The following is an 18084-nucleotide window of genomic DNA, read 5'->3' as shown; positions in this document are numbered from 1 at the left end:
ATTTTCTTCCGCCTTGAAAAAAATAAATTAAACAAACATTAGAAATATTGAAAAAATGTACAAAAAATAAAATTCTGAAACTTAAATAATTGAAGAAAAAGCGGTTGAACTTACCATGCGATCCGCCAGAGTGGCAATAGATTGAGCACCCAAGTTATGCTTGTAGATGCCCTTTCCTTTACGGTCGCTCCTTCGGTTGTTGGAGTTGGTGGAAGAAGTTTCTTTCGTCTCTTCTTTATCGCAATGCGCACACAACTCCTTCCAGACCGTGTCGTTCATCGACTTTGGGACCTTTTAATTTAAAAAAAAAAGTTTAATAATTTAAAAAATAGTTTAATAAATTAAAAATTGTTAATAAATTAAAAACTACCTTGTTTACTTCCCACTTCTTCTTTCACTCGTACATCTGCTTTCCATAGTTGTCCATAACTTTATGAACAAAATGGTGATAGATAGAGAGCGTATCATCGGAATTCCAGTTGAATTCTTGCTGAAATAGTTTAAAAATAGTTTTTAAGCACAAAAATATAAATAGTTTAATAATTACAAAAAAAAAAGTTTTAATAAATAAAAAATAGTTTAATAAATATAGAAAATAGTTTAATAATTACAAAAATAAGTTTTAATAAATAAAAAATAGTTTAATAATTAAAAAATAGTTTAATAATTAAAAAAATAGTTTTAATAATATTTAAAATGTCTAATAAATATAGAAAATAGTTTAATAATTACAAAAAATAGTTTTAATAATATTTAAAATGTCTAATAAATATAGAAAATAGTTTAATAATTACAAAAATTAGTTTTAATAAATAAAAAATATAAGTTAAAAATTTGAATACTTACCGCAAACTGACGAAACCACAGATGCTGCTTCTCGAGAGGGAAGTGAGTGAAAGTCGGATGTCCCCTGTCGAGGGCCGAGTACATCAGTACATCATACGGTTGATCCATGCGCTGATCCCGTTCCCGGATCGGTTGAACCTAATAAAAAAACAAATTATTAATAAAAAAACAGTTTAAATAAAAAATAGTTAAAAAAGTAAAAGTTAAATTACCATGTTTGACCATGTCCATGTGGATACTCAGTGAGATAGGGAAGATGGTCACGACCGGGCTGTCGAACCAACTCCGCAACACTCATCACTCTCGGAGGACCCGGAGGAGCAGGAGCGGGTGCAGCAGCGGGAGCGGGAGCAGCAGGAGCGAGTAATGGAGAGGGAGATGTATGGTATGAGCTGTGGGGCGAAACGGAATCCTAAACATGGCTGGAAGAACCCCGAGACTGGCTCCCCATACCACCCCGGCTACGACGCTCGCGAGGCCGGATCTGATCATCATTAGACCTGTAAATAAAAAAAAACATATTTAAAAATTAGTTCTAATAATTTTAATTAAAAAAAAACAGTTTAAATAAAAAATAGTTAAAAAAAATAGTTTTTAATCACAAAAATATAAATAGTTTAATAATTAATAAAAAAAGTTTTAATAAATAAAAAATAGTTTAAAAATTTAAAAAATAGTTTAAATAAATCCCAAAAACTGTTAATAATTACAAAAAATAGTTTTTAAAATATTTAAAATGTTAAATAATTATAAAAAATAGTTTTCATAATATTAAAAATGTTTAATAAATATAGAAATTTATATTTTATATATAAAATACATAAAACGTTTTATAACCACAAAACAAATGATTTTAAATATTATATATATGATTTTTAATCTTAAAAAAAGTTTTATATATTTTAAAAATGTTTAATAAATATATAAATGAATTTAAAATGCAAAAAATAGATTATATATACAAAAAACGTTTTCAATATATATATATATAATTACAAATTCGATTTTTATAACCACCAAAATTAATAAAAACTAAAAAAAAAAATTCAAATCAAGTGAAATACATAATCAAACTCGATTTTACACAAATCTACCATTCACCCTAACAAAATCTATAAATCTCATTCCAAAATCATCAAATCTACTTAAAAACCATACAAATCTAACCTAAAAGAGTGGGATAGGGTTCTTACATGATTATGGGGGAGGATTAGGGGAGATTCTCCGGAAATCGCGAGAGAGAACGGTGGAGTCGCCGGAAATCGCGAGAGGGAGAGACTGTGCGGCGCGGAGAGAAAGAGAGAAATGGGGAAGAAGATCGGGCTCGCCCTAATTTTATGAGGCATCCGACGGAAACTATCCGTCGGAATTTCCTCGGAAATATTTTATATTTCCGTCGGAATGTCCTCGGAATTCTTTGATTCAATTTTCCCGAAATATTTGGCGGCTTGGTTTACCCGGTTAAATGAAAATATTCTGAGGAACCTGGATTCCTCGGAATACCCTCGGTAATTACCGAGGAAATTCTGAGGAACCATGGTTTGGGGTTTTAAAACATCGATTATTTTCGCCGTATTTCATTTCTTATACAATTATAATGCATACCATTGAAGATTCTTTGTATAGATGATCATAAACCATGAAATAACACAATTTCAAAAATAATTGTAAGTATTTCCTTTACCGTTTATTAAAGTGTATAAGTGTTTCTCTTATGTTGTGTGGTTTTCGTTCATGCAATCGTAAAAGTGTTTGTTATTGGATAAAACACCAAAGTTCCTAGTTCCAAACATCATAATCTGGTTAAGACACTTAATGAATGTTATATACGTGTTATTCAATCCGTAAAACGTTGTTTTCGATTTAAAACCCCAAGTTCCTCGGAATTTCCTCGGAATTTTGCGAGGGAATTCCGAGGAAACCTTTATGTTCGTCGCCATTTCCTCGGAAAATTCCGAGGAGATTCCGAGGAAAAAGAATCTATATCAAATCCCCAAGTTCCTCGGAATTTCCTCGGAATTTTCCGAGGAAATGCCGACGAACACAAAGATTTCCTCGGAATTCCCTCGGAAAATTCCGAGGAAATTCCGAGGAACTTGGGGTTTTAAATCGAGAAGATCTATTCCGAGGAAATTCCGAGGAAAACCTATCTGTCCTCGGAATTTCCTCGGTATTTATATTTAAAAAAAAAACAAAAAAAGGTCGACGCTAGTCTGTTTCCGAGTCGTCATCACCAGATGAATCTGAATCTGGATCTTGGTGAAACTCTCCAATCACTGGTTCATCCTCTACGTGAACGGCGGCTTCCTCTCCGAAGTCGGTTAAATCGACTACAAGTCCAACTCCACCTAAATCTTCTGCTGCACTTAAGTTGTCGGATGTGCTTGGTTGTAGTGGGTCTTCCAGCTCAGAACTTCCCTGAACTCGGCCTCTCGGGTTGAGTCTTGTAACAGTAACCCATGGATCATCTCTGTTCCTTACCCGGAGGTACTTGATATAACAAACCTGATCGGCCTGAGAAGCAAGAATGAAAGGATCATAATATTGCAGCTTCCGTCTTCAATTTTCTGATGTAACACCAAATGCATCTGTTCTCACACCTCGATCTGGAGTGTTGTCGTGCCAATCACAATAGAAAACAGTACAGCGCAATCCAACCATGCCCAAATACTTGATTTCCAAAATCTCATTTATGTGTCCGTAGTATACATCATCTCCTGATGCAGAACAAACACCAGCATCGTAAGTCGTACTCGAACGTCTCCTCTTCTGAGTTGTGAATGCATATCCTCGAGTACAAAATCTCGGATATGACTTCACAACAAAGTTTGGTCCAACGACCATCTCGCGTATCCAATCGTCAAATGTTTCACCTCTGGCCAAACCATCACTCACATAAGTAAACATCCATCCACCAAATTCTCTCTGCTTCATTTCTTCTAGTTCGTCCTCTGTGGCGTATCTATATTCTAACCGCTTTTCTGCCATGAAAATCCTTTCATATTGAAGAACATCTTCGCAGTTGGTGAGTAAATATGTTTGCAAATGACTGCGCTCCTGATCAGTAAGTCGACGGTCCTTTGGTTTTCCGCTAAGTCGTCCAACGTCTGTGAAAATGTCTGGAACCTTCCAATGATATGTTGCCCGTTCGCCTCTATCATCATGCCGAGCAGGTCTTCTGTTTTTGGTCTGAACTTCTGCTGGAAAGTAGTACTCGGCAAAGTTTGAAGTTTCTTCATTGATCATCTGTGCGACTATAGACCCTTCCACCCTACTTAAATTTTTCACCATCTTCTTCAAATGGAACATATACCGCTCATACAGATACATCCATCTATACTGCACAGGACCACCAAGTTCCAATTCTCTTACCAGGTGAATAACAAGATGCTCCATAACATCAAAAAATGAGGGAGGAAATATCTTCTCAAGGTTGCACTGAATCACAGCTATGTTAGTCTTCAAATTTTCAATACCTTCAAGAGTCACTGATCTTGTGCATAAATCGCGGAAGAAACCACTTATCCCTGCAATTGCTTCATGAACATTTCGTGGTAATAGTTCCTTGAAGGCAAACGGAAGGAGGCGCTGCATCATTACATGGCAATCATGGCTTTTCAAGCCAGTAAACTTTCCTTCCTTTCTGTCGATACAGTTACGCAAATTAGATGCGTAACCGTCTGGAAATTCCACATCGTTTGAAATCCAATCAAAGAACGCATCCTTTCCCGCTGCATCAAGTCGGTATATGGGAAAAGGAGCCCTACCACTCTCATCAACATGAAGTTCTGAACGAGCACATATATCGACTAAATCCAGTCTTGACTTCAAATTATCCTTTGTTTTACCTTGAACATTAAGGATCGTGTTCATGAGATTGTCAAAAAAGTTCTTCTCAATATGCATGACATCTAAATTATGCCTTAGTAGATGATCCTCCCAGTATGGCAGATCCCAAAAAATACTTTTTTGTGCCAGTTATGTAGGTTTCCAACACCATCTACCGGAAAATGCTCATGTCCACCGACGTCTGGCGTCCTTTCTGCACCAAAATCTCTAAGTTGTGTCTTCAAATCTTTCCCACGAATTTCCGGAGGTGGACTGTCAAACACCCTCTTGTTCTTCGTAAACAAATTCCTACTTCTACGATATGGATGATCTGGTGGTAGAAATCTCCTGTGACAGTCAAACCAACACGTTTTCCTTCCGTGTTTTAGTTGGAAAGCATCAGTGTTATCTTGACAATATGGACATGATAGCCTTCCATGCGTTGTCCATCCAGATAACATACCATATGCTGGAAAATCACTTATTGTCCACATTAGTACTGCCCGCATTTGAAAGTTTTCTTTATACGAAACATCGTATGTTTCAGCACCTTGAGCCCATAGTTGTTGCAACTCATATATTAGTGGCTGAAGAAACACATCAAGTGATCTCTTAGGATGCTCTGGTCCGGGAACGAGAATCGAGAGAAACAAAAACTCTCGTCGCAAGCACAAGTTTGGGGGTAGGTTGTATGGTGTAAGAATGACTGGCCATAGAGAATACTGTCTTCCACTCTTGCCAAACGGGCTGAAACCATCAGTACATAATCCAAGGTAGACATTTCTTCTCTCATACGCAAAGTCGGGATACTTTGATTGGAAATGCTTCCACGCTTTTGCATCTGAAGGATGTCTGATCTCACCATCTGTTGAGTGCTCCGCATGCCATCTCATTGGTTGCGCTGTGCGTTCAGACAGATACAGCCTCTGCAACCTTTCCGTCAAAGGCAAATACCACATCCTTTTATATGGTACTGGAACTCTTCCACTCGTATCTTTATAACGAGGCTTCCCACAAAATTTGCATGAAACCCGCTGTTCATCCGCCCTCCAAAAATCATGCAGTTGTCTCTGCATACATCTATTACCTGATACGATAAACCAAGACCAGCTACGAGTTTCTGAACCTCGTAGTATGAGCCAGGAGCTACATTATCTTCGGGTAGAATACCTTTTACATAATCAGCAATCGCATCCACACAGTCTTCAGCCAAATTATAATCCGTCTTAATGCCCATCAATCTTGTAGCAGATGATAAAGCTGAATGACCATCTCTGCAACCTTCGTACAATGGTTGCTTTCCAGCATCCAACATATCATAAAATCTCCTAGCTTCGGCATTGGGTAAATCTTCCCCTCTAAAATGATCATTTACCATCTGCTCAGTACCTACACCGTAATCTACATCCGTTCTAATTGGATCTTCTAATCTAACCGCTGGCTGAGGTTCGCTAGTACTACCATGTTCATAATCAGTTTCTCCATGATGATACCAAATTTTGTAACTTCGTGTAAACCCACTCAAATATAGATGAGTCCAAACATCCCATTGTTTAATAACTTTTTTATTTTTACAATTAGAGCAAGGACATCTTAACATACCTGTTTTTGCTTCCGGTTGTCGGTGAACTAACCCCATGAATTCGGTTATACCTTGTTGGTATTCTTCCGTAAGCAATCTCGTGTTCGGATCCAAATGAGGTCGATCGATCCAAGAACGAAAATAATTTGAAGAAGACATGTTTTTTAAGAATCAAATTCGTGTGTAAAGAAAGTGAGAGGGAGGATGAAGATATGGAGTGAATGAAGAGGAAGAGGGGTGCTTGTATTTATAGTTGAAATCTTGCCGACGGTCCGAAGAAATTCTGACGGAATTCCGATGCAAACGGCTAGTTCGTCGGAATTTCCTCGGAATTTTTAAAATCCCCCAACGGCTCTCCAACGGCTCTCTAACGTCTATAATATTTCCTCGGAATTCATCGGTTTTTTCCGAGGAATACTAGTTTCCTCAGTATTCCGTCGGAATATTCCGACGAGATGAATTTTCCTCGGAATTCCGTCGGAATATTCCGAGGAAATTCCGAGGAAGCCAAATTTTGTGTTTCCTCGGAATTGCCTCGGAAATTCCTCGGTATATTCCGAGGAATTCATTTTCCGTCGGAACGTCCGTCAGAATACCGTTGTTTTCTTGTAGTGAATGAAACAAAGCATATATTCAGTCAGCTTTGTAAAGTGCAGTAGAAATTTTTTCACCACTGTAAATTTAGCTGGTGTTATGAATTCGGCGTACATTTTTTTTTTGGATCAAAAATTCGGCGTACATTAAAATAAGAAATTCAGCTAATAAAAGATTAATATATAGTCAATAATGCACCGACTAAAAAATAAATGGAGAATGTTTTTTTATCACATGGAGGATGTTCTATATTGCAACATATTCTATATTACACGTTTGTTTATTTATTTATTTTTGAAACTATATTACACGTTTATTATTAGTTAATATCCTTTTATCATGAGGATTTGTAATATGTTATCATTCATTTTAGATAATCTTAATTTGTAGTTTGTACGCATATATCTTTCCTTTGGTTCTTATTTATTGTTTCTTTGTCTACGATCACACATATGTATCTCCAAAATATAATTTGTTATCTAAGAGCATGATTATCCCGGGTTCTTAATTTAGAGTTCTTAACTCATGATTTAACACTTTTTATTTTTTTTTTACATTTTTTGGCTAAGAGCGGGTTCTTATATCTCTTATTTAAGGGACGGTTCTTAACCGAAGCTAAGAATCCTACCCTAAGAGCCCGAATTAATCTTGGTCTTAGTAATATAAAGCAACTAGACAAAAGAGGAGAGAGGGAGGGAAAGTAGGAGAGATAGAGGGAAACGATTCTTCTCTCAGAGATGTTTTCAAGAGTGTGAGAGCTTTTTCTACAAGGTGTCAACACGTAATTAATTTAGGGCTTTTCTATTTAAATTTTAGTTAAAATGCTAAATTATATTATTATTGTATGTTTAAGAGAGGAGCTGAGAAACCACATTGCTGCTCTAAGAGCATGTTTATTGCAGGTCTCTTAGGTTGGGTCTCTTAGCATAATATAATATACGGTCTTTTAGCTTTTAAATGATAGTTTCTTAGCTTTTTAATGTTAGTTTCTTAGACCCAACCTAAAAAGCTAAAAGACGTCTATTACATCTCTTAATGGTAGTTTCTTAGAGCATGTTTATTGGTAAAACCCACTTACGGGTTCTCAGTGAATTTTTAACTCTTAAAAGTGAGATAAGAAACTTTGTTAAGAGACACTTAATTATAATGGTTTAATTGTAGTTTCTTAATAAAAGCTCTTAACAATAAAAAATATTAAATTAATTTTTAACATAAAATTTTAAATAAAGATTAAATTTATTTATTAAATAAAACAAAGTCAAACATAACATTTTAAACATAGATTTAAAAGAAACATAAAAACATAAAAACAAAGATTACTAAAATAAACGATAATCTAATTGAAATTATTAAGACATGCATAATTGAAATATTCAAACATTAAAACTCATTTTTACCTTTCGATTTGTCTGAGCATTAACAGTCACCGTTTTTCTTCCTCTCCAAAAGCTACCATGAGAGAGATCTCGCCGTCTTCCGTGGTCGAGGAGAGGAACCAATAGAGGAACACCGTTTTCTTTCCACTACAAAAACGTTCACATTGATAGCAAGTTATTATAGCTCGTTTTACTAAATCGTAGATGATTTGAAATATTTTGTATTATATAATAGTGTTAGATAAATGCTATGATAGTGAAAAGTGAAAAAATATGTTTCTTACGAGGATAAACATCTTTAGAAAGAAGATAACAAGTTTCTTTATTATGGTTTCATTGTTTTATTCGTAGTAAAGATCTGATCAAAACTGTTTTCAATGCTCCCACCCACACAAGAAACAAAACTGCTAAAAAGTTAGTACAAACATAACACCATATCCCACTTCTCTAACTATCTCCAACATATCTAGAGAACTCACGATTACATCAACCGCTGAAACCGCTACAGGCTCTTTCACATCATCAGCTGTCAGATTCTGCAACATGGGTTTCAATTCACTGTTACAAAAACTCTTCGTACTATGTTATATCTTTTCCTTTCTTCTTCACCTCAACAACAACCAACGACGGTGTCAACTCAAACATCTCTGCTGCAATAGTCAAAGCACCTTTCACTCCTTGTTGTCATGCTCTTAAATATTGTTATAATCAAGAAATTATTATATGTTTCCTATTATGAAAGATAAGACAAAAGAGCTATGAGTTGGAGATACACTTAAATTCCTCTTCATGTATCGTCTCCATGCAGCTTGTATAAAACCAGTTCCCCAAGCCCTCCATTGATGCAAATAGTATCTGATCAACAGTCAGAACATCATAAATATCAATAAAACCTTGCGTGTGAAGCAATAAATTTTAATTGTATTTTACTATTACCTGAAAGCATGTTGGAGTTTGTTGCTGTGGAGGCGTCTGAATTGATTAGCTACGAACTTTAAGTCCTCAGCTCTGAGAGCGAAAGCTTCAACTTCAGAGAGACTTCTCACGGTTCTCGTGGACAAGGGGAGATCCAATGGTAGAGCACGGAGGATGGCTTCTTCATCGACTCCACGAGTGGTTAACCATTTGTATTGGACGAACCACCTCACACGCTCTTGTAACTTCTGTGGTAATTGCATGTGTCGCATCTATTCCTCAGTATCTCTTCTTCTGACTCTCCATTCATCTAACCTAGCCACTGTCGATTGAAGATGTCCTTCAAGAAAGTAAAAAATAATTTAAGTCTCCGTTTTCGGACATCTAAACTCACCTCTGTAAATCTGATCAGAGACAAAACTGAGTCAAAGTCCGAGACTTTGAGATTACCGCTTCTGGTCTAAACGCAGATTCTCCGGTTTGACATCACCGCTGTAGACGCCTCGAGCTTCCAACAGAACGTGACAACGGAGATCAGCTGCTGGTTTGAGACCCTGAAGCGCGAAGACATCGAGTTTCAGAGATTGGAGAGAAGCAACACGAGCACTGATATTAGCCCTAGCCCATCGATTCCTCATCCTGATCGTGAATTGGGCTGACCCCGACTCTCTTCGCGTGAAGATCAGACCCGATCTGTCTCCAAGAAGGGAAAGAAGAGAATAGGCGAAACCGAGAGCACCACCTCTCCTCTCTCCTATGAACTTCAGACACGTGGCACTAAGGAACGGGCTCTTCGCTCAGTTAATTAAGAGTATCTGCTGAGCGTCTCTTATAAATCAGAAAAAATAAAATAAAAATTAGAAAATTAGAAACCCAATCACGTTTCTGGGATAAAGGTGCTCTAAGCAACGCTAATTGGTGTTTTTCATTTAATTTTAATCTAAATTTACCTAAGAACCCTACTTAAAAGCTACCAATAAACATGTTCTAAAGACATCCGCAGGGACATGTATCTAGAAAGGTTTCTTGTAAAAAGAATAAATGAAATAATTCAGAAAAATAGGAAAAGTGATGTGAGAGGAAAGAGAATTCTCTTCAACAAGAGACAGTTGAAGCATTATTTAATCAACTGTGCAATAACTTCTCATTTTCTTATTGGTTAGTATTTTTTTAAATATTAAAACATGTGTTAAGAAATGCATCGAGAGCTTTAGCATACCAATTTCAGGTTTTGCTTTGTTGCCTGTAAAAAAAGATGTTTTTAGATGGAAACGAAGTTGAGAACGTACGTTACAGTATCCAGTAATAGAAAATATGATGAGAATGACGATCTCAATTCTAATGCATGCAAGTATAGTTGGTTGCCACCCAAGTGCAGGCATACGTTTGGTTTTTGGCCCAAACACTAAACGATTGTGATCCATCAAACATTTTACCCTTTGAAAAACGTTACGACAAAATTTTATCTTTTGTTGGCTTTCAGCCAAGCACCAATAAAGAAATGAATCACGTATGCGTTCCCTTGGACGAAGTGGCCCATGCATGGTAAGTTGGTAACACGACTTCAGTGGAAAATACAATATTTTAAACCCCTGACGCCCGACATATAATTGGTCTTGCGATACAAACTATGTCTCAGCTCTACTATCATCAACGGTTCTTATCATCCCGATTTTTAAAATTTGAGCTTTGTATCTTAGCGGGTAATTTAAATTGTTATCAAAGAACCATGCACTTGTCGACGTAATACAAGCACGTGTACAAACAATTAAAACACGTAGTGATTGTATACCCTACAGTGTCTATTTCTCCCGTTCCCTTTATATTGTACGATTTAATACGCAGCGGATAGCATAAACATTTATTAGAAAAATTACAGAGATGACTAAGTTTACGGTGTTACCACTCTTTGTTCTTCTCTTTCTTGTATTACTCTGCACCAAGTCGTGGGCTAAGTCTGAAGAGTTTGATGAGTCGTCGGACGAAGAAAACGACGTCGCTGCTGTACCGTCATGTTGCGGGTTCTCGTCGCCTCTTCTGATCAAGAAAGATCAATGGAAACCAATATTAACGTAGCTCAGAAACAGAGGGTTATGGCAGCCCAATGCCATAAGACGAAGCCCACTACGAAGCCCATTCAAATGGTGAATAGAGACAAAGAAGCAGTAGCTGTCTCTGCAACAAACCGTATTCAAAGATGCAGCTCAAAGAGTACGGAGAGGCAGAGATTGCAGCTGCACAACCGATATGCTCTCTTGACCGTTGATGGTTCCTAAGAAGACAGCTGGCTGGCCTGTGTCTAGATCCTTCTTTACAGTCTTTAAATACATTAGCTTTGTAACCTAAAACCTTTGAGCAATAAGATTACAAGTTTCAGTCTTTGTCTTTCTCTCTTTAAGCTCTCTCTGTTTTACCTTTATGGTATCAGAGCTATGGAAGACAATCCTGATCCTCACTCTGCTTCAAATCTCACCATAAATCAGTGTGTTACGTTAAAGCTCAAAGATGACAACTATCTTCTCTGGAAGTTGCAGTTTGAGCAGTTCTTGGCGTCTCAGATGCTTCTTGGTTACGTTGATGGCTCCAAACCAAGACCAGCTCAGACCATGACCGTCAGACAAGAAGACCAAGTCGTTGAAGCTGCAAATCCTGAGTTTATGAAATGGGTTCAGAAGGACCAGCTCATTATGGCGTGGATCTATGGAACACTTTCAGAAACCGCTCTCAGATCTGTTTATGGTCTTCATACATCTCAAGAGGTCTGGTTCTCTCTTGGACAGAAGTACAATAGGGTTTCTGCTACAAGGAAGTTGGCTCTACAGAGAAAGATTCAGACTTTAACAAAAGGTACAAAAACGATGGCTGTGTATCTTGCTGAAATCAAGACTTTGTGTGACCAACTAGACTCCATAGGAGCTCCTATTCCAGAAAGTGAGAAAATTTTTGGTGTTTTGAACGGTTTGGGTCGTGAGTACGAGTCCATCTGCACTGTTGTAGAAAACTCGATGGATGCTCTCCCTGCTCCATCTCTTGATGACGTCATGGCCAAACTGACTGCATTTGAAGATAAGGTTCAAGCTTACAGTGTCTCCAATGAAGTTGTTCCTCATCAGGCGTTCTATACAGACAGAGGGGGTTACTATGGACGAGGAAGAGGACAACACAGAGGAGGATACAGAGGTCGTGGCTACTCAACGCAAGGTCGAGGCTTTTACCAGCAGTTCGGTCAAACTGGTGGTCGTAGTTCTCAAAACAGCAGCTCAAGACCAACATGCCAGATTTGTGGAAGATTTGGGCACTCAGCATTCAAATGCTACAAGCGCTTTGATCCACATTTTCAACAGACTGAAGCTCCTCAAGCTATGGCTGCGATTAGAACCTCTGAGGATGTTGACTATGAAGCCAACGAATGGTATCCTGACACTGCAGCGACTCATCACATCACCAGTTCAGCTCAGAATCTGCAAAATGCTCAACCTTATTCCGGTTCAGATGCAGTCATTGTTGGTAATGGTGACTTTCTTCCCATTACTCATGTTGGTTCCATAGCCATTCTGGGTCTCTCAGGTACTCTACCTCTTAAAGATGTTCTTGTTTGTCCGCAAATCACTAAGTCACTACTCTCTGTGTCAAAACTCACTGATGATTATGCATGTGAATTCACCTTTGACTCTAAAAATGTGTTTGTTAAGGACAAAAAGACACAACTGCTTCTCAGTCAAGGAAGCAAACTTGAAGGTTTGTACCGGTTAGAGAATCCACAGTTTCTTGCGTTCTACTCCTCCAGGCAGCAGTCAACAAGTGATGAGTTGTGGCACAAGAGATTGGGGCATCCTCACCAACAGATTCTTCAACATCTATCTTCTGTTAAGGCTATTTCAGTGAATAAAGTTACAAAGTTCATGTGTGAACCTTGTCAACTAGGGAAGACTTGCAAGTTACCCTTTTCTAAGTCAGTTTTTCAGTCTTCAAATCCCTTAGAGAGGATTCACTGTGATGTATGGGGTCCTGCTCCAGTTACCTCTGTTCAAGGTTTTAGATATTATGTCATTTTTATTGACAATTTCTCAAGATTCTCATGGTTGTATCCTTTAAAACTCAAGTCAGATGTCTTTGCAACATTTAAATCCTTTCAAAGTCTTGTGGAAAATCAGTTTGGGAGAAAGATTCAGATTTTTCAGAGTGATGGAGGTGGTGAATTTGTAAACACGCAATTCTCATCTCATCTTACAACCTGCGGGATTCAACATTTTCTTTCTTGCCCTCATACACCAGAACAAAATGGTATGGCAGAAAGAAAGCATAGACATCTTATAGAGTTGGGATTATCAATGATGTTTGAAGCTAAACTGCCACAGAATCTTTGGGTTGAAGCTCTGTTCACTGCAAACTTTCTGTCCAATCTCCTTCCAACGGCAGTTCATCACAAAACAGTGAGTGCATTTGAGAAACTAAATGGGATTGCTCCTCAATACTCTGCTCTTCGTGTGCTAGGATGTGCATGTTATCCAAATCTCCGTCCATATACTCATAATAAGTTTGATCCGAGAAGCTTGTTGTGTGTCTTTGTGGGATACACAGAAAAACACAGAGGCTACAGGTGCTTTCATCCACCAACAGGCAGAGTATATATCAGCAGGCATGTCTTATTTGATGAACAAAGATTTCCGTATACTGATGTTTACCAACATCTCCTTCCTCAACCTGAGACTCCTCTGTTATCTGCGTGGACAAAAGGTCTTCAAGTCGATGTTCAAGAGCAAGAAGTTTCTCCTGAAGCTCCTCTTTCTGATCTTGTGGTGCACGGAAACAGAAACCATGCAACAACCACAGTGCAGCAACCCACATTAACCTCTGCCACTGAAGGTTCAAACTCAACAACTTCAAGTGTTAATGATTCACTCTTTTCAGATGATGATTTCCCACCTCTCTCCCCTGCAAATCAACAAACACCTCCTGAGCCTGCAGATAATTCTCATTCGATGGTTACTCGAGGAAAGGTTGGCGTAAGGAAGCCAAACCCAAGATACGTGCTTCATACAGTAAAAACTGTTCCGGAAGAACCGAGAACTGTGAAAGCTGCACTCAATCATCCAGGATGGAATGGTGCTATGACTGATGAAATCGACACTTGCCATGAAACAGAAACATGGAGTCTTGTTCCACGACCTGTCAATGTTCATGTTATAGGATGCGGTTGGATCTTTAAAACCAAGCTGAATGCCGATGGAACAGTAAAGAATTTAAGAGCGCGGCTTGTAGCTAGAGGGAATGAACAAGAAGAAGGTGTTGACTTCCTTGAAACCTATAGCCCAGTGGTAAGAACAGCAACAGTGAGGATGGTCTTACATTTCGCCACTGTCAATAAATGGGATCTTAAGCAACTAGATGTGAAAAACGCTTTTCTTCACGGGGATTTACTTGATACAGTTTACATGAAGCAGCCTCCTGGCTTTGTGAGTGAAGAATTACCAGATCATGTGTGTCTCCTTCACAAAGCTATTTACGGCCTCAAACAAGCTCCAAGAGCTTGGTTTAATAAATTCAGCTCGTTTCTATTGAAGTATGGGTTCATCTGCAGTGTGAAAGACCCTTCTCTTTTCATCTACAACAGAGATGGCATCATCATCTTTCTTTTATTATATGTTGATGATATGGTGTTGACTGGGAATGACAAGAGTGTTATCGCAAAGCTGCTTGAGTCGCTTGGGAAAGAATTCAGGATGAAAGATATGGGAGCTCTGAGCTATTTTCTTGGGATTCAGGTGCAGTATACACCTACTGGCATGTTTTTGAATCAAGAGAAATATGCCACTGATTTACTACAGAGTGCAGGGATGCTGGAGTGTGCTCCTATGCCAACCCCGTTACCATTGCAGATTGATCGAGTACCTCATCAAGATGAACTGTTTGAAACTCCCTCATACTTCCGAAGTTTAGCCGGCAAACTTCAGTACCTGACTCTGACGAGGCCAGACCTTCAGTTTGCTGTGAACCTGGTTTGTCAAAGAATGCATAAGCCAACAATGGCTGACTTTCATCTACTGAAAAGAGTGTTGCGATATATTAAAGGAACAATCACAATGGGTTTACACTTCTATAGTGATTCTGACTCTTCTCTTAAAGCTTTCTGTGACAGTGATTGGGCAGGTTGTAGTGAGACAAGACGATCTACTGGAGGTTTCTGCACAATGCTTGGAACTAATTTGATCTCTTGGTCTGCTCAAAAACAGGATTCTGTCTCACGTTCGTCGACAGAAGCTGAATACAGATGTCTTTCTGATACTGCAGCTGAGTTATCTTGGATAGCTGATGTACTCCAAGAACTTGGCTCTGCACCAAAGAAACCGGCTGAAGTCTTCTGCGACAACCTATCAGCAGTGCATTTAACTGCCAATCCAGTTCTTCACAAGAAGTCCAAACATTTTGCAACACATTATCATTATGCAAGAGAGCAAGTGGCAAAGGGAACGTTAGTGGTGCATCATGTCTCTGCAACTTCTCAAGTAGCCGACATTTTCACAAAGTCGTTACCACAAGCAGCTTACTTCTCGCTGCGATTCAAACTCGGTGTGGTTCCTTCCCCCACCACGAGTTTGCGAGGGGCTATTAACGTAGCTCAGAAACAGAGGGTTATGGCAGCCCAATGCCATAAGACGAAGCCCACTACGAAGCCCATTCAAATGGTGAATAGAGACAAAGAAGCAGTAGCTGTCTCTGCAACAAACCGTATTCAAAGATGCAGCTCAAAGAGTACGGAGAGGCAGAGATTGCAGCTGCACAACCGATATGCTCTCTTGACCGTTGATGGTTCCTAAGAAGACAGCTGGCTGGCCTGTGTCTAGATCCTTCTTTACAGTCTTTAAATACATTAGCTTTGTAACCTAAAACCTTTGAGCAATAAGATTACAAGTTTCAGTCTTTGTCTTTCTCTCTTTAAGCTCTCTCTGTTTTACCTTTAACCAATCTTCGGGACCCAGTTCGGACAGATCTCAACCGTTCAAATCGGCGAGGGATGCGGCGGGATGGGACCTTACAAAATACATTCCATAACGCTGGAGCCAAACGCTCTTTTGCTCCCTCTTCTTCTTCATTCAGACATGGTCTTCTTTGTCGAGTCTGGTACATATATATAAACTGTTTCATTGTCATGTACGTATTTTTGTTAGTTTGGTGTACGGATAAATTTTGCGGTTTAGTTAAAAACGGATTTGTTTATTTTATATAGGAAGTGGGATTCTGAATTGGGTCGAGGCGGAAGCGACGAGTTCTGAGATACGACGAGGGGACGTTTACAGGTTACGTCCCGGTACAGTATTCTACTTACAAAGCAAACCGATTGATATCTTTCTTGGAACCAAACTTAGGGTTTACGCAATTTTCTCAAACACCGAGGAGTGTTTACATGTAAGATATTATTATTTAATTTGAATTTTTTCATTTATTTTTTTTAATTTTTTTTTTGGTGTATTTTTTTTTTAATTTAATTTTCTTCATTTGTTTGTTTTATATTTTTCTTCTTATTGTGGATGCAGGATCCTTGCTTTGGTGCGTATTCGAGCATCACAGATCTATTGTTTGGTTTTGATGAGGCCATTCTCCAGTCAGCTTTTGGGGTATGGATATATTTGCTAATGTATGGTTTATACTTTGTAGTACTAGAGATGATATTAGGTCAAGATACAAATATGTGTATACCTTGCCTTTCAAGCTACTCTAGTAGACGCGCTTTAATTTCCATTGTGTTAATTGGATTCATTGGGTTTTAATCAGGTTCCTGAGGAAATTATTGGTCTGATGACGAACCGTACGCAACCACCACTGATAGTGCATGACATGCTGAGCACGCCTGGTGAGGCCAACACATACACGTGGCAGCTCCAACCGCGGTTACTCAAACTCTTTGCCGGATATGTAAGCGCAGCGGAGAAAAAGAAGAAGGAGAAGAAGACAAAGAAAGCAAAGACATTCAATGTCTTCGAATCGGAACCTGACTTCCAGAGCCCTAACGGTCGTACTATAACGATTAACAGGAAGGATCTAGAAGTGTTAAGCGGCTCAATGGTTGGAGTCTCCATGGTGAATCTAACTCAAGCATCGATGATGGGACCTCACTGGAACCCATGGGCTTGTGAGATCTCAATTGTGTTGAAAGGATCAGGAATGGTTCGTGTGCTTAGGTCTTCGATTTCTTCAACATCATCATCATCGGAGTGTAAGAACATGAGGTTTAAGGTAGAGGAAGGAGATATTTTCGCAGTTCCACGGTTACATCCAATGGCTCAAATGTCTTTTATAAATGAGTCGTTAGTGTTCATAGGGTTTACTACTTCAGCTAGGAACAACGAGCCACAGTTCTTAGCCGGGCAGAGGTCAGCTTTGCGGTTACTTGACCAGGAGGTATTAGCTGCGTCGTTGAATGTGAGTAGTGTGATGATTGAGGGATTGCTGGGAGCTCAGAAGGATGCGGTTGTGTTGGGATGTCCTTATTGTGCGGAAGGAGAGTTGGAGAAGCTTAAAGTGGAGACGGAGATGAAGAAGAGAGATGATGAGAGGAAGAGAGAAGAAGAAGAGGCGAAGAAAGAAGAGGAAGAGAGGAGGAAACGAGAAGAAGAAGAAGAAGAAGAGAAGCAATGGCCGCCACTGCCTCAACAACCACCAGAGTAGAAGTGGTAGCCGCCTCAGCCTCAGTGGCAAGCCTGAGAAGGAGGAGAGAACGCAGAGATAAAGCTTTTAATTCTGTCAAGAGTGTTTAGGTTGCTGATGGTCGAAAGTTTGGTCTTGTTGTCTCTTGTTTATTTGTTAATGTGTTTTGTATTGCTTTCTTCTTTCGTTTATATGTTTACGTTTGTATTCTATTGTGTTGTGATTTGTTTGTTTAAATGGTTGCACGTAGATGCGGAATATGAAATAATTAAAGATTTCTCGAAACATTGTAGAGTG

At 38.7% G+C, this 18084-nt stretch overlaps 1 protein-coding gene and 1 non-coding gene across 4 annotated transcripts; one reads left to right on the top strand and one right to left on the bottom strand.

Annotated features, from left to right (window-relative positions):
- Nucleotides 1-1278: 1278 nt before the first annotated feature.
- LOC103862487 lies at nucleotides 1279-16196 on the bottom strand. 3 transcript variants are annotated; one of them, XR_004456730.1, is made up of 6 exons: nucleotides 16098-16196; nucleotides 9592-11555; nucleotides 9163-9481; nucleotides 8706-9081; nucleotides 8248-8373; nucleotides 1279-1346 (listed from the first exon to the last, which is right to left on the bottom strand). It is a non-coding gene; the product is annotated as an uncharacterized LOC103862487 (transcript). The 3 variants fall into 3 exon arrangements; XR_004456729.1 differs by lacking the exon at nucleotides 1279-1346 and having other exon boundaries at nucleotides 6420-8373; XR_004456728.1 differs by lacking the exons at nucleotides 1279-1346; nucleotides 8248-8373 and having other exon boundaries at nucleotides 8524-9081.
- On the top strand, nucleotides 10973-18053 carry LOC103862486 (vicilin-like seed storage protein At4g36700). Its single transcript, XM_009140193.2, has 5 exons — nucleotides 10973-11203; nucleotides 16105-16263; nucleotides 16370-16548; nucleotides 16677-16757; nucleotides 16915-18053. Exons 1-5 carry the CDS (start codon nucleotides 11023-11025, stop codon nucleotides 17806-17808), a joined length of 1494 nt encoding a protein of 497 aa, XP_009138441.2. The 5' UTR covers nucleotides 10973-11022; the 3' UTR covers nucleotides 17809-18053.
- Nucleotides 18054-18084: the final 31 nt, after the last annotated feature.

The sequence above is a fragment of the Brassica rapa genome, chromosome A03, assembly GCF_000309985.2.
Source record: "Brassica rapa cultivar Chiifu-401-42 chromosome A03, CAAS_Brap_v3.01, whole genome shotgun sequence".
Classification (NCBI taxonomy): Eukaryota; Viridiplantae; Streptophyta; class Magnoliopsida; order Brassicales; family Brassicaceae; genus Brassica; species Brassica rapa.
This window is presented reverse-complemented; position numbering and strand designations above follow the sequence as displayed.